Genomic DNA, 25738 nt, shown 5'->3' on the forward strand with positions numbered 1-25738 from the left:
TGTAGTGTAATAACAATAATAATAATAATAATAATAATAATAATAATTTTTAAATATTTTAGAATAATGTCATTAAGGATGTTTTGATTTTCAGGCTTAAATTGTAGGTATTGAACTTGTGGTTTATGAGTTGTATGATACACCACGTGCAAGCAGTTATTTTCGTGGCGGATTGGCACTAGGGATGTCAATGGGTATGGATACCCGAAATTTTATCCAAATCCGAACTTGAATGAAACGGATATATCCGATACTAAATGGATGTGGATTTGGATATGGATATCAAAAATAAAAATTCGACGGATATGAATTTTGACTGTACCCGACCCGAACCCGAACCTGAATTTATTTTGTATTATATATATATATATATATATATAATTGAGCTAGAATATTTTTACAAGTATCACCCCTTTGGTGCTATTAGGTTTTTAGCCTTGGGATCTACTCCTTGATTACTAATAGCCCTTGAATCAAACGCTATTTCACCTACCACCACCTACCACCATCATCCCAACCATACATTTCTCTATCCAATGGTTAAAAACTCACAAGCACCATCCTCTTGATGTTTTTAGAAGTATTCTAGCTCAACTCTCTCTCTCTCTCTCTCTCTCTCTCTATATATATATATATATATATATATATTTGATGTTATATTTGAATTTGTATTTTAAAAATTTAGATTTAATATAATATATTTTGAAATATTGAAAAAAGAAATAACTGTTTTGAGTTCAAATTTCGGGTTCGGGTTTGGGTTCGGGTTTCGGATTTTTTGTCGGTTTCGGGTTTGGATATGGATTTTTAAAATCCGTTGGGTTTCGGTTCGGGTTCGGGTTCGGGTTCAGGTTTCGGGTTTGGAGTCGGGTTCGGGTTCGGATTTTTAAAAATTCGCCCCGAATCTGACCCGTTGACATCTCTAATTGGCACGTTCCAAAATTATCTAGACCGAATTTTTAGGATCTTTGGTACACCATGGCCTGCAGCCTAGACCTAGACGGACAATACGGAGCTCCTTTACACCAATTTTTTTTTTTTTTTATAACTCTTTATTTTTGTATATTTATAAATTTTGAAATAAATATAAAGTACTAAATGCTGGTCCGACTGTCAGAACACAATCTGGCAACATGGGCAGCTTGGGACTTGGACCACTTGGTCCAAATGCCCTCAGTTGGATCAGACCCAACATGCTAGCATTTTTCCTTAAATTTGAAATTTTCATATTCATATCCAGAATCAGTATTAACTTAAATTTGAATTTGGATTCAAAATCTAAACTTTGAATCCTAAATTTAAATTTGAATCTAACTTTGAATTTCGAACTTGAATTCAAAATATGAATTACATTTTAAAATGTGAATTCAAAATCTAAATACAAATTTGAATGGATATTTGAATTCAAAGCTCGAATTTAAAATTAAAATTTGAAATCCAATTCTAAATTTGTGTAGTGTTCCAGAGGTTTGGATAGGATTGGCTATAGTATTAGTGACTGGTCGACACCTCTGGAGAGTGTCGGACTGAGTCGGAGTCGTTTCTACACGAAATGGATGCAGAAATGGACTCAGTCCACTCAAAGGAGCAAAACTGAAGTTTTGCCAGATTCGGGCATCCAGAACAGGGTTTGGGTCGCCCAGAACTTGAGTGCAAAATTGAGCAGAACTGGAAGCCAATTCGGATCCTAATTTCGGGCACCCAGAAGTGGGTCCGAAAATTCACTTCGTGAGTATCATTTGCGCTGACACGTGGCCGGTGGTAGGTGAGGTCCGCCGGACCAGGATATGGGCGCAGCAGACCGCAGGCGGAGGAACCGACGAGGAGTAATTGTATGGCTTGGAGATTTCGGATGCCCAAAACATGGTTTCGGGCACTCGAAACTGGCCGTTTCTGCAGGGACAGCAGATTGGTGGTGGTTGTTCCTGGGGCTTATCTGATCATTCCTCCACACTATAAATAAATGGTATTCTACCACAGTGAAGCCTTTTCATCCCTCATTCACAGAGAGCTTATATTTTGCGTTCTAACCCCTTCAAACTCCTCAAATTGCTTCACTTTCCACAAATTGAAGCTTGTGGATTGCAGTTTCAGCAGAATTTCAGCAGCGACCTTCGGCGTTTTGGCTCGTGTGCGACGTAGGAAGCTCCGTTTGCTACAAAACTTGATTTGTTGGATTCTAGACTTCAAGAGAAATTCGTAGAGCCCAAATTGACAGAATTTGGTTAAGGTTAGCTCAATCATTTTCGCTTTCTTCTCTGCTGCTGGTGGTTTGAGCTGAAATTGAGTTTGTTGTGGTTTTTCTTGGAGCAATTCTTTGAAGGAGTTGGATTGTGAACTAGAGATTGATACTCCAGCACAGCCCACTAGTTTTGGAACCTTCCTTCATCTGATTTGAGCTTTGGAAGGTAAAATTGACATTGAAATTGAGGAAAAATTAAGCTTAAGTGCTGAATTGTTGTGGATTGATGGAATTTTTGTGTTTTGATGTTTAGATCATTCGAGTAGCCTAGTTGCTGGTTGTGGTGTTCTCGGCTGAGGCTTTTGGCAACTTCGTGACCTTCTCGATGCCATGGACTGAGCGCTAGAGGTGGGTTAATCATCGGATTCTCCTCCTTAGTGTTTTCGTAGTAAACATATATATTTCCAGCTTTTGTATATCATGTTTTAGCTCGAATTCATTTATTAGCATGTTAAGCGAAATATGAATTTGGAACATACTGTAGTGAGTTAGATAAATGATACATGTTGGACTTGGAATTGACTTAGAAGAAAACCAGCGATTCTACCCTGTCATATGCTTAAACTACCAGATTTAGCTCTAGGAGCTGTAGTTTGTTTGTATCGCCGCAGTTTGTGGGCGATGGATACCCAGAATAGTGTAGAATGCTTTACGCTCGTGCTGAGATGCCGATCTTATTTTTACAGCCGTGTTTAGGCTGTTCCGTATTGTCAGGTGTCGTTGAGGTTGACGGTGGACCCATATTACTGTTTTTGCATCAGATTGTGCCAAGGGCACGTGAGTTTGGTTGTTAGACCAGTTGGACTCTATTTACTTGACTATAGCCTGTGAGAGTCTAATTGAGCTTGACAGAGATACGCTTGCATACTCGGTTGGGTAGCGCCCACGAGTGCCACTCTGAAGTCGTACTTTGTTTGTTTGCGTTGGTGTTGTTGTGTCCTGCTTGGACTTGCTCTCCAGGGACTGCTTAGTGTGGAGGTAACTGTATAGCTTCGATAGGCGGGACGGGTGTGCTCACAGTCTCTGGGACGGGTATGTTTACAGTCTCTAGTGAGATTGGGTCAGAGCTTGCTTTATTCTACAGATAGTAGTGTCGAATCATGATAGTATAGTGGCATATAGCTGTAGATCGTTTCAAGTTTCCTTACTATCATTTGAGCATACATCCGTAGACTTAGTGGGTGAGCCGATGAGTTTGAGGGTGGTACCCACTAAGGACTACTTATTTTTGCAGTAGTTCTCACGCCCAGTTGTTGGAATCTTTTGCAGAGCCTTCGGTTGCGACTGCTGCTACTGCGAATTCTGATCGTAGAAAGGAGTCGCGAGTTAGATCCCTTCCCAGTTGCTGCGGATCTAGAGTATACCGGCTACAGATAGTGGTAGTTTTGAGTTCTTATACATACTTATGTTGTATCTCGCTGGAGCGAGCGTTTTGTACACCTGGATGTTATGTATGTATAGTGTACTTCTGTTTTTAATTATGGCTTATTCTTTTCTTGCAGCTCTATACTACTGGTTGTAGTGTTGTATGTTTACAAGTAGCTTTGCTTCGTATACAGGAAAAATACCTATGTATACGGCGGGTCTATTAGCGTGCTCGGAGAAACGAGGAATCCGGGGCGTTTGAAGTGAAAAAAAAAGAAGTAAGATTCCTAATCATAATCGAAACCGATTAGATTCAGACTCAAACAATTTTGATAGGTCTCATGTTGACCAGATAATTTTAGGGCCAATAATTACAATTTAAAATCTACAATAGGCCCATTCATAAATGTGAATTAATGGGCCTCATGAAAGCCCTTTAAAATTTTAGGCCTATACAATAATTCGGGCCTCATCTCAACCCAATGAATAATTGCGCCCAACAAGTTTCATCAAAGTGGGCCCAATTTCAGCCCACTTCATGGGATCACGGCCCACATTTTCACCCACGTTTGAAAATTCAATTTCGAATATCATATTCAAATTCGATTTTAAATTTTTAAACCCCCAGAAAATATCTGTTATCCTAATAACCCTATTCGAAATTCGATTTCGAACTTCGAACCAACTCCCAAAATATCTCTCAACCAACATTCATTCGAATTTTGAATACCTATCCATCCCACAACCCATTCAAAATTCAATTTTGAATTTCGAATCCCCAACCAACATCCATTCGAATTTTGAATACCTAACCACCCAACAACCGATTCAAAATTCGATTTCGAATTTTGAATCCCTAACCGACTCTCCAAAATATCCTTCAACCATCCATCAACTCATTCAAAATTCGATTTCGAATTTCGAATCCCTAACCGACTCACCAAAATATCCTTCAACTATCCAACAACCCATTCAAAATTCGATTTCGAATTTCGAATTTCGAATTTCCAATCAATTCCCAAAATATCCTCCAACAACCCATTCAAAATTCGATTTCGAATTTCGAATTCCCAACCAACTCCCAAAATATCCTCCAACAATCCATTCAAAATTCGAATTTCGAATTTCGAATTCCCAACCAACTCCCAAAATATCCTCCAACAATCCATTCAAAACTAATTTCTAAAATATCCTCCAACAACCTATTCAAAATTCGAATTTCGAATTTTGAATTCCTAACAAATTTCCAAAATATCCTCGAACAACCCATTCAAAATTCAAATTTCGAATTTTGAATTCCAACCAATTTCCAAAATACCCTCCAACCATCGAACAACCCATTCAAAATTCGATTTCGAATTTCGAATTCCCGACAAAATCCCAAATATCTTTCAACCAACCACAACAACCTATTCAAAATTCAAATTCGAATTTCGAATCCCTCAAAATATCTCTCACCACCCCTCCCATTATAAATACGAGAACCGAAATCAAACTCGGGAATAATTTTTTGACGGAGACGATACGATAGACAAAGAACAAAAAAAAAGAAGATAGATTGCTACACTTGTTCCGACATACAAAAAAAAAAAAGAAAAAGGAGATATCGCCGAGCCGCGGAAAAGAGGAGGATCGCCGAGCTGCGGAAAGGAGGAGAAATCGTCGAACTGCGGAAAGGAGGAGAAATCACCGAGCCGCGAAAAGGAGGAGAGATCGCCGAGCCGCGGAAAGGTGGAGGAATCGTCGAGCTGATTCATCCAATCCGTCATTTGATCAACAGGTAAAAAAAAAAAAATGAAGAAGAAAAAAAAAAAAAAAAAAAAAAAAAAAAAAAAAAAAAAAAAAAAAAAAAAAAAAAAAAAAAAAAAAAAAAAAAAAAAAAAAAAAAAAAAAAAAAAAAAAAAAAAAAAAAAAAAAAAAAAAAAAAAAAAAAAAAAAAAAAAAAAAAAAAAAAAAAAAAAAAAAAAAAAAAAAAAAAAAAAAAAAAAAAAAAAAAAAAAAAAAAAAAAAAAAAAAAAAAAAAAAAAAAAAAAAAAAAAAAAAAAAAAAAAAAAAAAAAAAAAAAAAAAAAAAAAAAAAAAAAAAAAAAAAAAAAAAAAAAAAAAAAAAAAAAAAAAAAAAAAAAAAAAAAAAAAAAAAAAAAATTTTTATCTACCCCCTTAAATTTTTTTTTTTTTTTTTTTTTTGGTCCTGCGATTGTAGCCATCCATACCATCTAGATGGCTTCGATGGGAGAGTGGAGGGAAATCTTTGATTCCCCGTTTCTTCGGACCTCTCAATATCCCATTCGAAGTTGTTGAGGATGGAATGAGTGATCTACATGGCAGCGACCACCCCAACATTGATGGTTTGATACTTTCGAAAGAAGAGGGGAGGGGAATTTTTGATTCCCTGTTTCTTCATACCCTTCAACATTTCTTCGAAAATATCAAATCAAATTTGATGGCCGAACAGATCCACGCCACCGTCATCAACTTCACCGACGACATCTACGACATCGCCGGTCTGATACTTTCGAAAGAAGAGGAGAGGGGAATCTTTGATTCCCCGTTTCTTCGGACCCTTCAATATTTCTTCGAAAATGTCAAATCAAATCCGACGGCCAAACAAATCCGCGCCACCGTCATCAACTTCACCGACGACATCTACGACATCGCCGGTTTGATACTTTCGAAAGAAGAGGGAAGGGGGATCTTTGATTCCCCGTTTCTTCGGACCCTTGAACATTTCTTCGAAATGTCAAATCAAATCCGATGGCCGAACAGACCCACGCCATCGTCATCAACTTCGTCGATGTTATCTGCAGCATCGCAAGAAGAGGGGAGGGGAATCTTTGCTTCCCCGTTTCTTCGGACCCCAAATCAAAATTAAAACGGGGATTTATTCGGACCCCAAATCAAGATCAAACAGGGATTTCTTCGGACCCCAAATCAAATTGAAAAATCAAATCCAATTGGAGAATCAAACGGGGATTTCTTCGGGCCCCAAATCAAATTGAAAAATTAAATCCAAATTGGAGAATCGAACGGGGATTTCTTCGGACCCTAAATCAAATCAAATTGAAAAATCAAATCCAAATTGGAAAATCAAATCCAAATTGGAGAACCAAACGGGAATTTCTTCGAACCCCAAATCAAATCCAATTGGAGAATCAAACGGGGATTTCTTCGGACCCCAAATTAAATTTGAAAATCAAATCCAAATTGGAGAATCAAACGGGGATTTCTTCGGACCCCAAATTAAATTTGAAAATCAAATCCAAATCGAAATCAAACGGGGAAATCAAAATGGGGATTTCTTCGGACCCCAAATCCAAATCGAGATCAAAAGGGGATTTCTTCAAACCCCAAATCAAACCAAAATCAAAAGGGGATTTCTTCGGATCCGAACCAAATTGCAAAAATCAAAGTGGATTGCCTCGAACCCGAAATAAAATCCGAACCCAAACCAAACCAAAACCAAAACCAAATACAGTCCACAAATAAACCCAAGCCCAAAACCCAAATCAAATCCAAATCCAAACCCAAATCAAGTCCACATCCAAACCTAATCCAAACCAAGACCACATAAAGAATCGAAACTCATTCCACAAATAAAATCCAAACCCAACCCAAACCAAGTCTATAAATAAAACCAAAATCCAAACCGAAACCCGAACCCAAAACCAAAACCCAAACCCAACTCAAATCAGGTCCACAATCTAAATCCAAACCCAAAACCCAAATCCAACTTCCAACTTAGGCTCATGAACCTAAACCATACCTAAGTTCGTGAACCAAATCCCAAATCCTATACCCAAGTTCATGAATAAAGTCTCATGAACCAAAACTCATAAACCAAGTTCATGAACCACGAACCAAATCCATGAACCTCACCCAAGTTCGTGAACCAAACACCACGGATCATAACCCAAGTTCATGAATCAAGGCCTATGAACCAAAATAAACCAACTTCATGAACCATATCCAATATACCCAACTTCATAAAGTATAAACCAAGTTCATAAATCATGAATCAAGTCCATAAACCAAGATTCATGAGCCAAGTTCATAAACCTCACCTGTGAACCATATTCAAGTTCATGAACCATATTCAATATACCCAACTTCATAAACCATAAACTAAGTTCATGAATCATGAATCAAGTCCATAAATCAAGATTCATACACCAAACCTCATACACCATATCCAAGCTTATGAACCCGATCCACATACTCAACCTCATGAGTCATGAACCAAATCTCATGGACCATACAACCATACACCAAGTTCATGAACCATAAACCATACACCAAGTTCATGACTCAAATCTCATGAACCATATTCAAGTTCATGAACCAAATCTCATACACTAAACCTCATAAACTAAACTCATAAACCATACACCAAGTTCATGACTCAAATCTCATGAACCATGTACCAAGTTCATGAACCATAACCAAACCTCATGAACCATACACCAAGTTCATGAATCATAAACCAAATCTCATGAACCATACACCAAGTTCATGAATCATAAACCAAACCCCATGAACCATACACCAAGTTCATGAATCATAAACCAAACCTCATGAACCATACACCAAGTTCATGAAACATAAACCAAGTCCATAAACCTCATGAACCATAAACCAAGTTCATGAACCATGAACCATGAACCAAGTTCATAAACCTCATCCATGAACCATATCCAAGTTCATGAACCATACACCATGAACCATAAACCATACACCATAAACCATAAACCAAGATCATATAACCAACCTCATGAACCATACCTTATGAACCCATGAACCATACACCAAGTTCATAAACCTCATCCATGAACCATATCCAAGTTCATGAACCAAATCCCTTACACCAAACCTCATGAACCATAAATCACAACCCAAGCTCATGGACCAAATCCCGTGGACCATATACCCAACCTCATGAACCATATCCAAATCTTATGAACCAATACCCAAATATCATGAACCAATATCCAAATCTCATGCCCAAAGTTCATCATGAACTTTTTCTTTACTCTAGTACATATACCTAGAGTAAAAATCGAATATCGACTACCCCTAATACATATACTTAGGGCTAAGTCAATCGCCTTAGCACATATACTACGGCAAAATATCTCCAAATCGACAGAGTTCTAAATTATACACTTAGAATTCAATCAAATGATATCAAGTTCATTCGAACTCTAACACATATACTTAGAGTTCATCCGACTAGCCCTAACACATATCCTTAGGGTCTAGTCAACATTTTGCTCTAGCACATATACCTAGAGTGGAAGTCAAACCAAGCTCGACTAGTCCTAACCCATATACTTAGGGTCTAGTCAGTCTTTTGCTCTAGCACATATACCTAGAGTGAAATCCATACCCGATCGAGCTCTAATACATATACTTAGAGCTCAAATCCGACGAAGCCTAATATAATACCTTAGGGCTTAGTCAAATCTCACTCTAGCACATATAACTAGAGTGAAAAATATATTAAACTCGGTTAATCCTGATATATATACTCAGGAATTAACCACCCTCTACTTTCGGGTAATTCGACCCACCTCAATACATATACGTGAGGTCAGGTCACATCTACACCTTGGAATATACAACCAAGGTGAATATAATCAGACTCTGAGACATATACTTAGAGCCAATTAGACTCTAATACATAGAGTTTTTAATCGACTAGGTCTTAACCCATATACTTAGGACCTAGTCAATTTCAAATTCAACTGAATCCTAATACATATACTTAGGATTCAATAAACCAAGATATGATTCATTCAATCCCATCTATAAAGGTCTCTTAATCGAAGGTGCCCCAATCTACAGGGGGTAATTAACAATAGATGCTTGCATCTATTGGAAGCCATGGATCCGTAATACCTAATACTGATATACATATAAATACTCATCCGAATCATGAATACTACCCCACGGCCCAAAATCCATCGACCGTGCGAGGTGCGTCATTCGTGGTGGCTGACACTCCAAAGCTGCATATTAATATCCCAGTCCCTGCCAGCGTGTGTATTTTGCACACAAGCCCCTCGACGTTCGAAATCACGCAAAACGGCGCATAAAATATTGGGCTTATCGTGATTTTTTCATTTTGCCAATTTCGACCCCTTAGCGAACATTTCGTAATTCCTGAAGATTCGTCCGTCGGATTTTTGAACGGTTCACGCCAGCGCGTTCAGCACGACTGGGGCATCGCATCTAGTGTCTCGTTTCATTCGATTTGATCGCAGATTCACAACGAAAAACTCATCCACTCTCCAAATACCAAAAACCACATATATACCTATATGTGTAAAAACAATAAACCTCCTTTTTCTCGAAAACCGTTCATCAAATCTGAAATCTGTTAGTGCCATTGTTTCCAGAATAGTTGAACCGTTCAAAGCGAGTTATTGGACGCGCCAGAAGCGAACTCTGCTCATCAGCCTCTCCGAAAAATCGGAGTTACTATTCACTTTAAGTGATTAGTATTTATCGTGTAACTTCTCCATTCTAGCTCGTTTTCTCCTAAAACTTGACGAGTGCTTATGTAATTAAATTACACACAAAAACATCGTCAACAGATAATTTAGCTACACTATCAAAATCTCAGTCCTTATAATATGTCATAATGTCATTATTCTCGCTGTCACTAGATTATTTGCCTTTTTTAGGTTCTTGTCAACATTCATGTATACATAGGGTTTTACATGTTCTTAATCATTTGCAACCATCTCATATACATTTGTACTCACAACATGCAACATTACAATCTCAAATCAACCCTACAATGCATGATGAAGCTATAGTCACATATGCTCAATAATGACACTTTAGATATAAAAGAAAATTCAAAGATTTCGAAAAGCACCACCCACCTAGTATGGTTGCTAGGGTGTTACGGTTCAAGTTTCGTGATTTTTGGGTGCCTATTCTCTCGCCTGCGATAAAACGAAGCCAAATTAGGCTTTTTTTTCAATATCTTTGCATAGACTCGTCGCATCCTCGAACCGAGTCTCCCAATGCATCGAAAATACTCCCAATTTGATTTCTATAAGGTCAATTTATCTTTAAACCAAACTATGTCAAAAACCCCAATTTTGATGCCCTAATAATGACATATAGCCTCATACACTATATTGATCTCCAAGATAAGCAAAAATAAGCTTAAAACCATCTAGAGATCGAATAAAGACCATTTCTAGGTCATTTGAATCAAGTCCTAAGGTTCTACCATGGAAGCCCTAGAAGCTTACCTCGCCTAACGTGTCCGTATCGAATGTGTATCCGATATAGACACTTCTTGGATGCGCATTTAATGCCGATTCATAATGCAAACAATTAAAAAAAGATATACATATTTTTATTTTACTTATATATATATATTAGCATTAATCTTACTGCATGGCAATTACCGCAATAGCTAGTGCTATTTTTCAAGATTTTATTTGAAATTAAAAATATTAGGGTTGTTAAAAAAAAAAAATATTCGGGATTAAAATATAAAACTATTTAATTGTTGGGAACCAATAGTAAAACTACCTAAGCATAAATGTTTCTAGACGTAGAAATTATTTGCAAACCAGTACCCAAATTCTTAAAATCAAGGATCTAAAAAGATAGGGTCCCATTACCCTCTTTTGTTTAGCTCATTTTTACTTTGATCCCCTATGATCAAAAAAGCTATAACTAATTATTCCATAATTTTATTTTTATTTTACTATAAGATATTAGTAAATACGATCCCAAATTAATTTTTTGTACAAACTACAGGATAGCAAATTGCAAATTATAAAAGGTATAATACTATATCACCATGTGATTTGCAAAATTATTACTTTAGTATCAAAGTAAATGGTACATAGTTATTTTGAAACAAAAATAGAAGACCTTTTCATAATAAAAAAATTCATTAATTTTATAATATTTTAAAATATAAATTATTATTATAGATTTTGCATTTCGAATTTTCTAAAAAGTGACTACAGCACTGCTTTTCTTTTCTCTCTCGTTTCTCCCTCAACCCTATTGCCGAAGGACGCCACCGCACTATCAAGCAAAGAACTAAAGTGTTATATTATTACCGATCATATCTAATGCAGTTGGTTAAGGACTTGAATTCGAAATCTAATTACTTCATATTTCTAGTTAAATTAATTTGTAAGGAAAAAATAAATGAGGGTTACTCATCTAGTCCAACAACAAATTTGTAATCATAAAAAACTAAATGAATTAATTTGATGTTCTTTGCAAACAATAGACAACGAAAAGAAAAATCATTGAATATGAATTAATTGACCGCGCTTATATTACTTTTATTAAATCAAAATAGTATAAAGAAGACAACTTAGCTATTAAATCGGAATTGTATAAACAGAAGACAAAATAGTTAATCAACTGCATTGCGCCAACAACATTTTTTTTTTGTCCTTTTATGTTTTTCTTTTTATCTATGCAATGAAGATTGAGAATTATTTGACAATATATATGTCTTATTCAATTTCTTTTTCTCCTTCTGTATCAGCTCATTGAGTTGAAAGAAATTTTTTTATCAATCTTATTAAAACACTTGATTATCTGTAGGGATGGTTTTGAATATAAGAGTTACAATTATAGTTTAAATTTTAAAAGGTCATAACTAAAATATATTTAAATTTTAAAATTTAAAATTTACCAGTCAAAATTTTTTTATTATATATTCTATATTAGAATATTGCCTACTTACTTATTAAACAATCAATTATGTTTCCATGCCTTTAGCTTCTACTCTATTCATTGCAGAATCGAACTGGATTCACAAATTAGAAAAACAAAATTCATGTTTTGCAAATTAAGAAATAGTGAAATAGTTAATGTTTTTCACTAATCTGATATATAATAAATTTTATTCGTAAAATATTTAATAAAATAAAATGAAAGAATGATACAAATGATTTTAGTTTTCTTCAATATCTTACTTATTATTATCATTTATTGATCATTATATAATTAATTTTCATAGTAATAAACCTTACTTGTTGCACGAACATTTCCACCTACAATACACATGTTAATATACTAAATAATCATGGAAAATTTATTTATCCCTAGAGCTCCAATTGTGTGTTATAAGTTCTTTATCATGTATTTAATAAGGGTTGAAGTTGTTAAATATCATGCCAATATTTTTCTTCATGCTTATAAAATGTATTTTAAAAAATTGAATCTTTTCACAAGAGACATTTTTTGGTTGTTCACTTACGCATCATTCAGAAACATGTGGTAATTGCATATGCATGAACCATCAGTTTTTATTTTTAATTTATTTATTTTTGGATAAATTTCAAATTTCCCCTATGCGATATAACTTGGTATAAAAGGTTGCACTGTACCCTCCTGTGATTTTAGTTCAACTTGCCCAAATATCAAGTAGGTCTCCAAGTACTATTAACAATTCCATTACTTTTTAGCATTCATAAATGGTTTTTATTTTCCCATGTAAATAAGATATAAGAGAAAACTAGAATATTTAATATTATTTTTTTATTTTTTTAATATGATCGAGTTTTGATAAATAAATTCATTTTAAAAGCATTGTAAGCAATTCTACGACTTTGCTAGCATTCATAAGTGGTTTTATTATCTCATATAAGTAAGATATTGGAGAAAACTAAAATATTTAATCTTAATATTTTTATATTTTAATATGACTGAGTTGTGATCAATATTATACAAATAAAACTCATTTTATATTAAATTTGAAGTAACGTTGCTTCTTTTTCTACTTGTTACTAAAAAATTGGCAAATCATGTCTTTTATTAATCGTTGGTTTGACTCATATTCTCTATTACTTATTATTTTAACTCTTTTTTCATATCCGATTCAATCTGTGTTTTTATAATTTAAAATTCAGAAATTTTCAATTAGAGTCTATTTACCATCTATTTTATCTCCTACTAAAATCTTTATTACTCGCCTTGTTCACCCCATTGTAAATTTTATATGCGATATTATGCGATATCATGATATGTTAATATACGAGATAAATTATTTCCACAGCTATTTGAAATAATAAATATTAAAAGAAAATTTTAAAAAATTTGGACATAGCAAGAAAAAAGACTCTTTATAAAATAAAAACTAAAAACTAGTCCCTGGCGAGTTTGTGCTTTTTTGATTTTCGCTGTTTTAGTTGAACCTGAAACGTTATTAATCTACGAACAGCAAGTAATCTGTTATAAATCTACAGACTCCATTGTACAGAATTTATATTTGAAAGAACAAACAGAAATACAGCAAAACCACACAAGGCCTAAAATAAAAGCATTCATTTGCAAATAGTTCAAAATTCAATTAATTTGTATTTTACATAAAATAAATATAATTATTAATCAATTGTTATTATATCATCAATTGTTATTATATATGGTGCAGACTCTTTTTTCCTTAAAATATATGAATTATCAATAAAAAGTTTACTAACTTTCCTTCATAAGAAAAATATAACAATAGTTTATCAAAATTAATATTTTATATATAATTAATATATATATTATTATATTTAATAATATTATATTTTATTAGTGATGTCCATGCCGTGCCAGTGTCCTAATTTTTTAAAAGCTGTCGAGTCGTCACATCCGAGTCGTGTTGTATCTCGTGTTCCGTATAAGTGTCCGTGACGCTTAGTCTTTAACAACAAGTTATTAGAAAACAATTTTAGCTCACAATAAATACATAATCTTTTCCTTTCAAAAAAAAACAGAAAAAACAGTTGTTCGCTGCACTGCAGAAAAAATGTACACTGTCACAAGACAATTATACACACCAAAATTAACTAAACATAGAACAATCAAAACGACCATCCACCACAGCCCTTTTAACCTGAATGTGGGATCAATGCTAAATTAGGGAATCATTCACTTTAAGACTTCTATAGATACAAATTGCAAGCATCCAAATCATAACTTCGCTGTGAAACACGAGGACCAAAAGGGTCGAATTTTAAATTACCTTCAATCAAATGTAAATTGGAGAGGATTCCGCCGAGTTCTCGGCGTGTTGTTTATGCCTTCCATCTTTGTTTGCAGAAAGCAGCGCAGGGTCGGGGCGGGGGAAGAGTAGCTTCAGGCGGAAAGCATCGACACCATTCAAGTAGTATCTATACAACCTCTTAGCTCGAATGAACCCTAGGCGCCCATATAGTGCTAGGGCGCCCTTGTTTGTGACTTCTGCTTCCAGTGTTACCTGTATATAAGCAGTGAAGCAATGCAAAAACATGGACATTAGAAATAATCACGAACCACAAGTTTCAAATTTCTATAGCTACCTTGATGGTACATAACTAGTGCTACCCTAAACAAGGTGTAATTTCCACTGAATTCTGAGCAAAGTTAAGAGCCTCTTTGGCCCTAACAGAGTAGAGTTGTTTGAAGAAAACACTAACACTCGCAACTTTTTCATCGGAATTCCTCGGACAATTTTCTCCGCAGGGGAAGCACAAACTCTATCTTGGGCTTCTAGTTTTGGGGACCAGAAGTTTACTTGAGCTTCCCAGCATAGCAAAAGTTCCACTGTTTTTGTTTGTCAAGGGCTTAGCTGCTGAATCTAAGAATAAGAAGCTACTCGACAAGCCAGCCAAACAGGCGCTCACAAGCCACAGCTAAAATGCCATAGATATTTAGAGATATCTACTCCTACCAATATCAATCACGCTGGTGATATTCTTTTCATTTACGAAAATAAAGAGAAAAATCTATGAATAATAGGAAGCAAACCAAAAGAGACTTTTACCAAATAATGTTAGAGAAACTTGCTAATATCTTTTGGTAAAATGCAACTCATATGACTATGGCAATAAGCACTTCATATAAGGCCAAAATAAAGTACGAGAGCAGTCAAGAGCAGTCAAATAGCCACGCTGCTCTCAAACAGAGGTTAGGTACAGCGTCGCGTTTAGGCGAAGAAAAGAAGGCAAAATGGAAATAATTAATATTTTAATTGTGAATTGCACGAACTATAATAGATTACGAGATCTCAAAGTGAAGCTCAGGCCTATCACGTTCCTCTTCTTCCTTGTTCTCGAACTTCGTCTGTGTCCTTTACAAGTCTCTGTTCTTATCCACATATGTTTGTTTCCAACTAAACTTATCTTCCGAAGACAGCAGCAGGTTTCACAAGTCCCCTTCACATAACAGGATCCCCAATCATTGGCTTCCTCACTTTCCAACTCGAACACTTTCTCTACTTGAAGTTTCACATTCTAGAGTTATTTCACTAGCCAAGTAATAAGTTAAGAGAAGTCATATTATTCACCATCACCAGCAAACTGACCAAAAGGAGTTGTTACAGAGTAAATTTTGCTTCTTTGACCTTTTAAACAACAAGAAAATCATCGCACATGTTAAGTAATTACTTGAATCAGTTTACTTGCATAAGTTCAGTTATTACCTCCTCACAACCAGATTCCATCATCACTCTAATAGATCTGGTAACAAGTTCAGTAGCTGCAGCATCAAGAAATGAAGGATAAGATTCCCTGTTGTTCGGCCACAAATTGAGAGAGAGAGAGAGAGAGAGAGAGAGAGAGAATTTAATCAAGAAAATTGGTTAGAATATAATAATGATACTAAGAACAATGACTGTCTACTTAGACTCTATTTTCTTCCTATGTTATATCCAGTAAGCATAATTCGAAGCATATCGAGAAGGAGTTGGATGAAGGTAGAATCTCAAAGAGAAAAAAACAAAAAACAGAAAGCACGGAGAAGTGATAAATAGATACTCTAAGCATATAGCACCTGGCACTAAAAAACCATCTACCCTGTGCTCACTGCGAACGAATCTTAAGCAAAAATTTGACGGCTCTGTTGCGATTCAACACCTAATGTTTTTATTCATACCTTATAAACTCTTTCATGTTAAAGTTGTTATGCATATTATGTCGCCAACACATCTTTACGAAAAGAGCGATTGAGTAAGGCTACCTAACATTGAGAAGCACTTTGAAGAGAATGACTAGATGAAAAGAAGGGACGAAATGAACAACACCAAAGTCTCTAAAAATTTGCTCAAGTTTCACCAAACTTCGATACATTGCATAAGAGGCTTGAACATCTAAAATGTTCCAATCTTAGTCCCGTCGTTAGCTTCTGTAACCCAGAGAGACAGAAATCAAATGCAACAAGCCAAGTAACTATTCCTAAGCTGGTTAATTGTGCGCATGCGCCAAAAATCCCAATATAGAAACCCTAAAATCCAAGGACTTTAGAATTTGTATATTCGGAGTCGTTCTACATTTTCCGTAACTAAAAGGGATTAGGAATACTGACCGGACATGTCAAAACAAATTTAGATGACGAAAACCGACAATGTGTGAACAATGATTGCATTTGCATTCGCCTTTTAAAAGTTAAAACCCCCTAATACAACAAATCATTGCTTAGCAAAAGATATCACCTTTCCAACAATTATAAGCGATTCATCATAATATTTGAAAATTCTAACAAATTTTAGAGGAATTGTGCGGGAAAATGAAGGGATCTTTAAGGAGGTGAGATTAGTGCATACCGATTCCTCGGCCTCGGTAGGATTTGATGACGACGAGCATGGCGATGTAGCCTCGGAAGGTGCCGCGATGATCCCCCATCTTGCACACCACCGTGCCCACGCACTTCCCCTTGTGGAACGCCTACGATTTCGCCACATGCACAAAAGCCTAGGAATCAAAAACCCTAACAGCATTGGGAGAGATCGGGGAGAGATCGAGCTAGGGTTTCTAGGGAGAGAGAGAGAGAGAGAGAGGGAGGGAGGGGTCGTACGAGGAAGGTGAGGTGAGGCCACAGGTAGACGAAGTAGCGGTAGGTGAAGATGGAGTAGGGCTCGCTGAGCTCGTCGTCGACGAGGGACATGACGAGGGGGAGGTGGTGCTCCCCCCCGTAGCTCACGTACTCGATCTCCGCCGCCGTGAACTCCGCCGCCGCCGCCGCCGCCGGAGATCCGCCGCCGCACTCCGCCGCCGCCATCGCCGCGCCGCCCCTCTCGCCGAACCACTCTCCTACAGGTGTGTGTTTGCGTTGCTTCTTCTTAGGGCAAATTGCACTGCAAGTACCTTAACTTTCACCTTATTTCATTTTAGTCCTCATACTTTTTGCTTGCTTGCTCCTCGAAAAAGTATGGAAAAAGAAAGGAAAACTTCAAAAAACCCCCCCCTGTGGTTTCGTGCTTTCTCACTTTAGTACCCTGTGGTTTAAAACGTATCAATTTGCCCCCCTGTGGTTTCGTTTTTTTCTTTTTGTTATCAATTTTATTATTATTTTTTTCTTAAATCAGTGACAAAGTTAAAATTAAAGGATACTAAAGTGAATATTCGATAAATATAGATGGTTATCTGAAGTTTTTTGTATATAATTTAACGAAATATTAACGAAAAAGCTTCCGAAAAGATAAAAATGAAACCACAGGGGGGCAAATTGATACGTTTTAAACCACAGGGTGCTAAAGTGAGAATGCACGAAACCACAGGGGGGTTTTTGAAGTTTTCCCAAAAAAAAATTTCCGAGAAAGAAAACTTTCAGTAAAAGTTTCTTTTCCAATTTTTCGATAATTTGATTTTATGAAAAAACTAGAATTCATGGATTAGAGTATAAAATCTGAATTTGGAGTTAAGCTAGAATTATAATTTTACATGTTGGAATTGGAATTGATTTAGAAGAAATCTATTGAACCCTACACTGTCATTTCTGAAAATTGCAAGATTTAGCTTTACGAGTTGTGGTTCGTTTGTATCACCGATGTTCATATGCGGTGGATATCCAGATTAGTGTAGGATGAGTTTACGCTCGTGCTCGGATGCCGAACTTATTTTACAGTAGTGTGTAGACTATTTTGGACTGTCGGGTGCCGTCACGGTTGACGGTGGACCCAGATTTCTGTGTTTTGCCTCAGATTGTGCCAATGGCACGTAAACTTTGGTTCTTAGACCAGTTAGACTCATTTGCATGGATTACAGCCTGTGAGAGTCTGATTGAGCTCAGCAGAGACACGCTTGCATACTCGATTGGGTCGCGCCCACGAGTGCCGCTTCGGAGTCTGACTATATGCTTTTGCGTTGATGTCGTAGTGTCCGGTTAAGGCATTGCTCTCCACCGGCAGCCCTCGGGGTGGTGTACGGTGTAGCTTCGACAACCGGGACGGGTGCGTTCACCGTCCCTAGTGAGTTTGGGTCAGAGATCGCATTTTTGTTATATCTACAGATAGTCAGTGTTGGTTAGCAATAATATAGTGGCATATAGCTGTAGGGTTTCCAGCTTTCCTTACTATCTCTTACGCACTTTTCTATATATTTAGTAGGTGAGCCGTTGAGGTCGGTGACAGCACCCACTGAGGACTACTTTTTTTTGCAGTAGTTCTCACACCCAGTTGTTGACCTTTTTTGCAGAGCCTTCGTCCGCGGTTGCTGTTATCACCGATTCTGATCGTAGAAAGGGAGTCGCGAGTTAGATCCCTTCCAGCCTTGCTGCAGTACTAAAGGAGTACCTTTCAGAGATAGTTTTGGACTTTTCTTGTACATACTGTGTTGTTGTCGGGGTACTCGTTGGAGCGAGTTGTGTTGTAGACTTTTTGTATGTACAGAAACCCATCGAGATTATTATAAATATATATGCTATTTTCAATTTAGCAACTCTTTACCTTGTGGTTGTAGCTTGGTTTTATTTACAGATACAGCTATTGCTTCGTATACAGAGAAAACTTCTATATATACGGCGGGTCTGTTGGGGTGCTCGGGAAAACGTGTAATTCGGGGCGTGATAAAAATATGAATCTAATATTTTAATTTAAAATATAAATATGAAATTTGTAAATTTAAAATCTAAAATTTAAATATAAATATAAAGATAAAATTTAAAATTTAAAATCTAAATTTAAAATTCTAAATTTAAAATACAAATTTTAATTTTAAATTTTAAATTTTAAAATTTGAAATCTAAAATCTGAAATTTAAAATTTGAAATTTGAAATTTGAAATCTGAAACCTAAAATTTAAATTCTAAAATTTAAATTTAAATTTGAAGTTTAAAAATTAATATTTAAAATTTAAAATTTAAAAATTAAAAATTAAAAAATTGACAATTCAAAATTTTAAATTAATTTTTTTAAAATAACGTATTGAAAGGATTTCGGGAGTTAGAAGGGTAAAATTATCATTTATATAATATACAGTATTACTGGCTTTCAATAATCCATGATACACACGCCCCCTCTCGTTAATATTTTTGGTATAATTCTTCACCATTTGTAATGTTACATTATCGACCTGATTATATACCGGATAAACCAAACACAGTAATCCTGAGAGGATTACCTGTAATCCTACCAGGATAACCAAAACCAAACGCACCCTAAGAGCTTAAGAGAGTTAAGCGTGCCCTTATAAAGTTAGGGCGTCACAGTTAGTATCAGAGCTAATTACCAACCGAAAGTTTTGAGAAGTGTGAGATGAGTCTTAGTTGAGCCAAATTATACAGCAGGAAAAGTAAGATTCTCATACTGTTGACTATTATAGGTAGAGCGCGGTTTCCCCACAAGATCGGTTAAGATTATAAATAGTCCTATATACAATACATAATAAGATTAAAAACTATTAAGCTGACTATAGCATTTTAGATGGTTGTTAAGGTACCGTTTGGTTCGGGTATAAATTTTGGAGGTATAAATTTATATACACTTGCTATTCTGGGATAGTTAAGAATAAAGGTAAAATTGTGTTTGGTTTGTAAAGTTGTTATTCCTTGTAATATATGAAATTGTGTTTGGTTTGTTATATAGAATAGTGGAGAATAATGTAAAATGTTGATGGGTAAATTTTGAAAATGCCAGCTTTGCCCTTGCCTTGTTTTTACAACATATGGTTTCTATTTCATAATCTAATATATAATAATTAAATACTGTTCAAAAGAACAATCCAATCCAACATGAAATTATGCACAAGATTTTCAACTAACCATTGCAAAAATCGAATGGTCCAAAGCTCCCATCACCGTACGATGCATCATTTTGCAATTAGATGCAATTACCATCAAGCCAAATTATATCTATACAGAGCTACAAGTTTGAAAAAAATAAATAACACAGAATTGAAGAAACAACATATTTGCAATTGCTAGCTAGGAAAAAGTTATAAAACAGACTTGGTGAAGCAAAGAAACCACAGTAATAGATGTGTGTTAACAATCATACTTACTGCCTAACTGCGAAAGCATATGTAATTACATCTGATAACACCTCATGATATATCAAAGCAATAATCACTATTCACTACAGCTTTTTATAATCTCATGTAAAAAGCCCTCCAACCAAATTAGATGTAGAGAGGTTGTTCATATTTGAAAAATATGAACAACCAAGAAGTAAAGAAATGAAATAATGTAATTGACTCACTTGAAAAGCTACATAACATGAAGTTGAAAACCTTCAGAACTTGAATGGCATATAAATTCATAACATGAAAGGTTACAGAATTTGAATGTCATACATGACTTGAATAGCACACACTAGAATGGCATATATAAATTCATAAAGCTACAGATCTTGAAAAACAAATATTACATCATCTTGATAATAGCTTCTTATCTATTATTCCACAGTTGCTCCGTGATATTAGTGCGAAGGATGTCACCGCGGCGAGACTCATCTGGACCAATAGGTTGTGTCGGATCATTATCTTGATCATCAGTGGATAATGGGTTCATTTGCATGTTAAAATACCTATCGGTCCCTTGGTGCCTCTTGATGAAATTGTGTATGACACAACATGCGAGGGCAATACGGCATTGCACTTTGTAGGGAAAAGGTGTTGCTTGTCGGAGCACCTTGAAGCGCCGCTTGAGAATTCCAAAGGCTTTCTCAACTACATTTCGTAATTGAGCATGGCGATGATTGTACAAATCTTTTGGTCCTCGATGCCTTCGTGCACGTGCATTAACATCAAATTGGCTCAAGTGATATCTCTCCCCTCTATAAGGGGCGAGGAAGCGGTCAGTGTTTGCATATCCAGAATCGACTAAATAAAATTTGCCTACATCAAACAAAAATGTAATAAATTGATGACAGTAAATCACATACTACACAAAAAATAAAAGATAATAGGTTACCTTCCGGGACCGTAAAACCTCCACTCTCGCAACACCATCTCAACACTCTCATATCTGCTGCAGAACCCTCCCATCCAGTGCACACAAAAAGAAATTGGTGGTCGAAAGAACATGCAGCCATTACATTTTGAGATGTAAATCCTTTTCGGCATCGATATCTTGGTTGCTTACTCTTTCTTACAACTACCGGTATGTGTGTTCCATCGATCGCACCAATTGCATTCTATAATTAATTGGTATAAAAAAGTTTATATTATAAAATATCAAAAGCTGACATAAGATAGTGTATTTGATACCACGACTAATATGCAAATTTAAATATGGTATGTAACCTTGAATGGATGGAAGATTGGATTATCACTTATTCTAGGATGCACTCAACGTTACTCGCCGGTAGTTTGGATGTACTCTTGTAGAGCCACACACCTTGCAGCACATTATTAAATGTCACGACTAATAGGTCTCTCCAGAATGTTGGAATGTTTCATGAAGGACTCTATTTGCGACACCATGACCTATACCAAATAAAAAAATACCAAGGCTCCTCTCAGCTGTTAAATGCCTAGTGCTTTGAATAAGGCCCCTCCAACTAATTCATCTCGAAGCCTAATGAACATGGTTTGTCATCCTGAAGTGTTGATAACCTCTATCGAGGATGTCCGCGCAGCATTTCATGAATAATAGGTGGCCAGTGAATGGGCCTGTTCGACATGGTCGCTGTATAACGTATTTTCAAATGAAAAGGTATCCTCTTCTAAAAGCAAGGATGTACTCTGTTGCCAATAGTCTTCTTCCTCGTCTAAGAATGTCATCAATTCAGCAACAATTGGCGATAAAAATTCGAAGTTGATTGCGCAGTCATGACTGCACAAGTAATATACACACATCAAATACAACATATTACATTCAATTATTCACATTCAATTGTAAAGATTTGGTGAAAATGCACGCTCGGCTGAAGATTAGTAAAGTATTATCAATGGCAGCAGGTTGTGTTGGTTAACAGGGCTGCGTGAAAGAAGAAAGCAGCACGTTCCTAGCTGAAGTTGGAAGTAAGCAAAGAAAAGATCATAAATTGATTTTAGAACCTTAGCACATATCAAATCATGTATGAGTTTCTCAACTGAATTATAGTGAAATAAGTTGTATACTTATTTCAAAAGTTGGCTCAGGTGTCAAATGGTTTTAAGCATTAGGTGGTGGCTGCAGTAGTGAGTTTAACTGGGCCTGCCTTACCATTCATACTTGTCGTTAACAACTCATCATTGCCAATTTGGATCAGCTGCAGTATTAGATGGTGTCAGTAGTCAGGACAATGCCTGCCTACATTTATACGCATTCATACTTTTTGGCAGACAAGCAATTGGTCAAGATCTGTCCGTGAAAGAAGCAAACAGACTGCATTATACTCCAATTCAATCCATATAGGAACTAGACATAACTAGAGCCAAACATAGCGAAAAGTTTGAAGTTAAGATGTACTCAATTAGGAAGCCATAGATGTTGAAAAATAAGCTCAATCCTGCAAAAAGTCATGTTGAGTGAAACAAATATCTGTCGAACGTTGCTAAGTAAACAATCCGCCTCTGTCAATGACAAATTAAGAATTTGCAATAGGCGATATCAACTAACCAGAAAAAGAAATATTCTACGTACAAAATTATGCACAAAACTGCAGGTTTCCAGCATATTCTGTAAAGCATATATGAAACTTGACTAACAATGAAACAAAGGAAGGCTATACTAAGTATCACATTAATTTCAAGTCTTTAGATAAAAAATATATGAATCAACATCATGATAATAAACAATAGCAGCAATTTAGATAAAATATTAAAGGAAGAGAAGTATTTTAGAACCTCGGTTACTTCATTTTCGCAACTCGCGAAAGAAGACTCAAACCATAAAAATGCGTCGAGTGTGAAAGTAGTCAGCAATATGATGGTGCAGTAGTGGAGAATAAATTTTGGCCTTGCCTACCATTCATACTTTTTCGCTTTACAACTTATCATTGCCAATATTGTCCAGCCGCTAGTTAGACATTGGTGCCTGCAGTGTCAGTACAACTGTCTTGCCTACACAATGATACCAATTTATACTTTTGCAGGATAAGAACTGCAGTCAAGGTCGTGTGAAAGATCAAACAACGCTGCGCAATTATGCCTCAATCAAGCATACAGGAAGTAGCAATATAGGCAACCATAGCACAATGTTTGAAGTCTAAGATTACTCAATTAGGAGCCACAATGGTGAAATGTTCAACCTACATTAAGTCATCCGAGTGAAACGAATATTGATTAGACTTGCAAAGTTAAATCAATCAGCCTCTCAAATGATCGAGCGAATTAAAATAATTTGCAAAGTGATTAGTTCGAACTCAGCATATTGAACTGATATGTTTAAAGCATATGTGAAACTTTCTAAACACTGATACAAAGGGTAAATCAAATAAGTATGACATAACTGGCAAAGTATTATAGATAAAAACCAAAAGAATAAATCAGCATTAGAATGAACAGACAAAACTGTATGGTTTGAAACTACTTGTTTAAGCATATGGTGAAACTGTCTAACACTGAAACAAAGGATGCTAAGTATTAGTATCACTGATTCAAAGTTGTTTAGGCTTGCTACCTAAAGAAAAAAGTTAACATCAAATTACTAAATTTAGCTATACGATAGTTCCAAAACTATACTATTGAAAACATACAAAATGAGAAAGCCTTGTTCAGGCAATAGAATAGCATAAGGTCTTGCAAATGAGAATGTACTAGCTTATCAGCTGAAGACCACAAAAAGCCCCAAAATAGTGGCTATATAGTAGTTATCTAATTTGGAGAAACATGTGGTCCCTTCAGGAGAGTTAGAGGCTGCATTAGAAGGACAATGAAGGTTGGTCCAGGAGGGAAAGTTGATGCGGTATGGAGGGAAGAATCGTCCGCTGCTTGAAAAAAGGATGACCCAGGAAGTATAAGGTGGGCGGGCAGGTGTGGTGGGAAGAATGTACAGCAGGTGGAGAAGGCAAGGTGCAGTTGATGAAAGGAAGGTGGGCAGCAGGTCTTGCACAAGCTGTGCTGTTGCATAGAAATTTGACGTCGATCCACACTATATAAAAGGTCCCCGACTCAGTTTTCATAAAATTGGCCAATTGCGCTTGTCTTTTAAACTCACAGGGCAGCAAGTTAGACATCGGGAGACAAATAGAGGAATAGTAGTTAATCTTTCCTATCAGTCATCTATGAGTGAACTTTGGTTCGTGCTTGAGGCTCATCGTTTACATATAGTTCGAAAACATTTCCCGTTCTTTTCTCCCTAAAATCAACAAGCCCTCACGCATACATCTCAGACCGATCTTCAACTTTCGTCGACGCAATTTGACGCTGGTGTAGATTTGTGGTGACACACGAAGGCCTCTAGTCGATGAAGTTGGGCAATCGAGGCACTATCAGTGTACTGCTTTTAATCTTGACTGGAGTAGGGGTTTGGAGAAGTTGAATTGCATACCATTAATATCCTCCAAATTCTTTCCTAGCCTCCATGTCAAGATTGTGTGTAGCCTGGTGAGGACGAGGGAAGTTTGCTGCGAACATCGTCGACATCCATCATGGAAGTAAACCTCATGTCGCAGTTATGCAAGTTGCCTTTCCAGAGAACAACTCAATAGCTGATATGTAGGAAATGCTTCCCTACTTTCGCATATGTCGATTTTCCTATATAATTGAGAGCAACAACATAAATTAGCCGCAAAAAAGTAGTCTAGTAAAATAGAAAGAATTACTTGTAGAAAAAGGTTACAACATAACAAAACATACTGGGGCTATGTGCTACCCAATCACTTGGGCTAACCGGCTGTTGAATCGTGCTGTGGAGTCCCACCTCCATCCGCTTTTGTTGGCTAAAGTTTGATAGGTTAGATACTGAGTTGTCAAAACTTTCAACGATTCTTGTAAATGGACTTTGTAAAACTTAAATTGTTCTCGGTTGAAGTCAT

The 25738-nt window shown here is 36.1% G+C and overlaps 2 protein-coding genes and 1 long non-coding RNA gene across 3 annotated transcripts; 1 reads left to right on the top strand and 2 right to left on the bottom strand.

Moving 5' to 3' along the window:
* The first annotated feature begins 1769 nt into the window (after positions 1-1769).
* LOC109704245 lies at positions 1770-3671 on the top strand. Its single transcript, XR_002214255.1, has 5 exons — positions 1770-1966; positions 2075-2230; positions 2324-2408; positions 2496-2590; positions 3512-3671. It is a non-coding gene; the product is annotated as an uncharacterized LOC109704245 (long non-coding RNA).
* Positions 3672-14325: 10654 nt separating this feature from the next.
* On the bottom strand, positions 14326-17699 carry LOC109704243 (N-alpha-acetyltransferase MAK3-like). The gene is made up of 4 exons (XM_020225004.1): positions 17416-17699; positions 17165-17285; positions 16046-16101; positions 14326-14842 (listed from the first exon to the last, which is right to left on the bottom strand). Exons 1-4 carry the CDS (start codon positions 17617-17619, stop codon positions 14615-14617), a joined length of 609 nt encoding a protein of 202 aa, XP_020080593.1. The 5' UTR covers positions 17620-17699; the 3' UTR covers positions 14326-14614.
* A 3523-nt stretch (positions 17700-21222) lies between these two features.
* On the bottom strand, positions 21223-22142 carry LOC109704246. The gene is made up of 3 exons (XM_020225006.1): positions 22080-22142; positions 21748-21970; positions 21223-21671 (listed from the first exon to the last, which is right to left on the bottom strand). Exons 2-3 carry the CDS (start codon positions 21866-21868, stop codon positions 21223-21225), a joined length of 570 nt encoding a protein of 189 aa, XP_020080595.1. The 5' UTR covers positions 21869-21970; positions 22080-22142.
* Between the last annotated feature and the right edge of the window lie 3596 nt (positions 22143-25738).

Source organism: Ananas comosus, unplaced genomic scaffold (genome assembly GCF_001540865.1).
Source record: "Ananas comosus cultivar F153 unplaced genomic scaffold, ASM154086v1, whole genome shotgun sequence".
NCBI lineage: Eukaryota > Viridiplantae > Streptophyta > Magnoliopsida > Poales > Bromeliaceae > Ananas > Ananas comosus.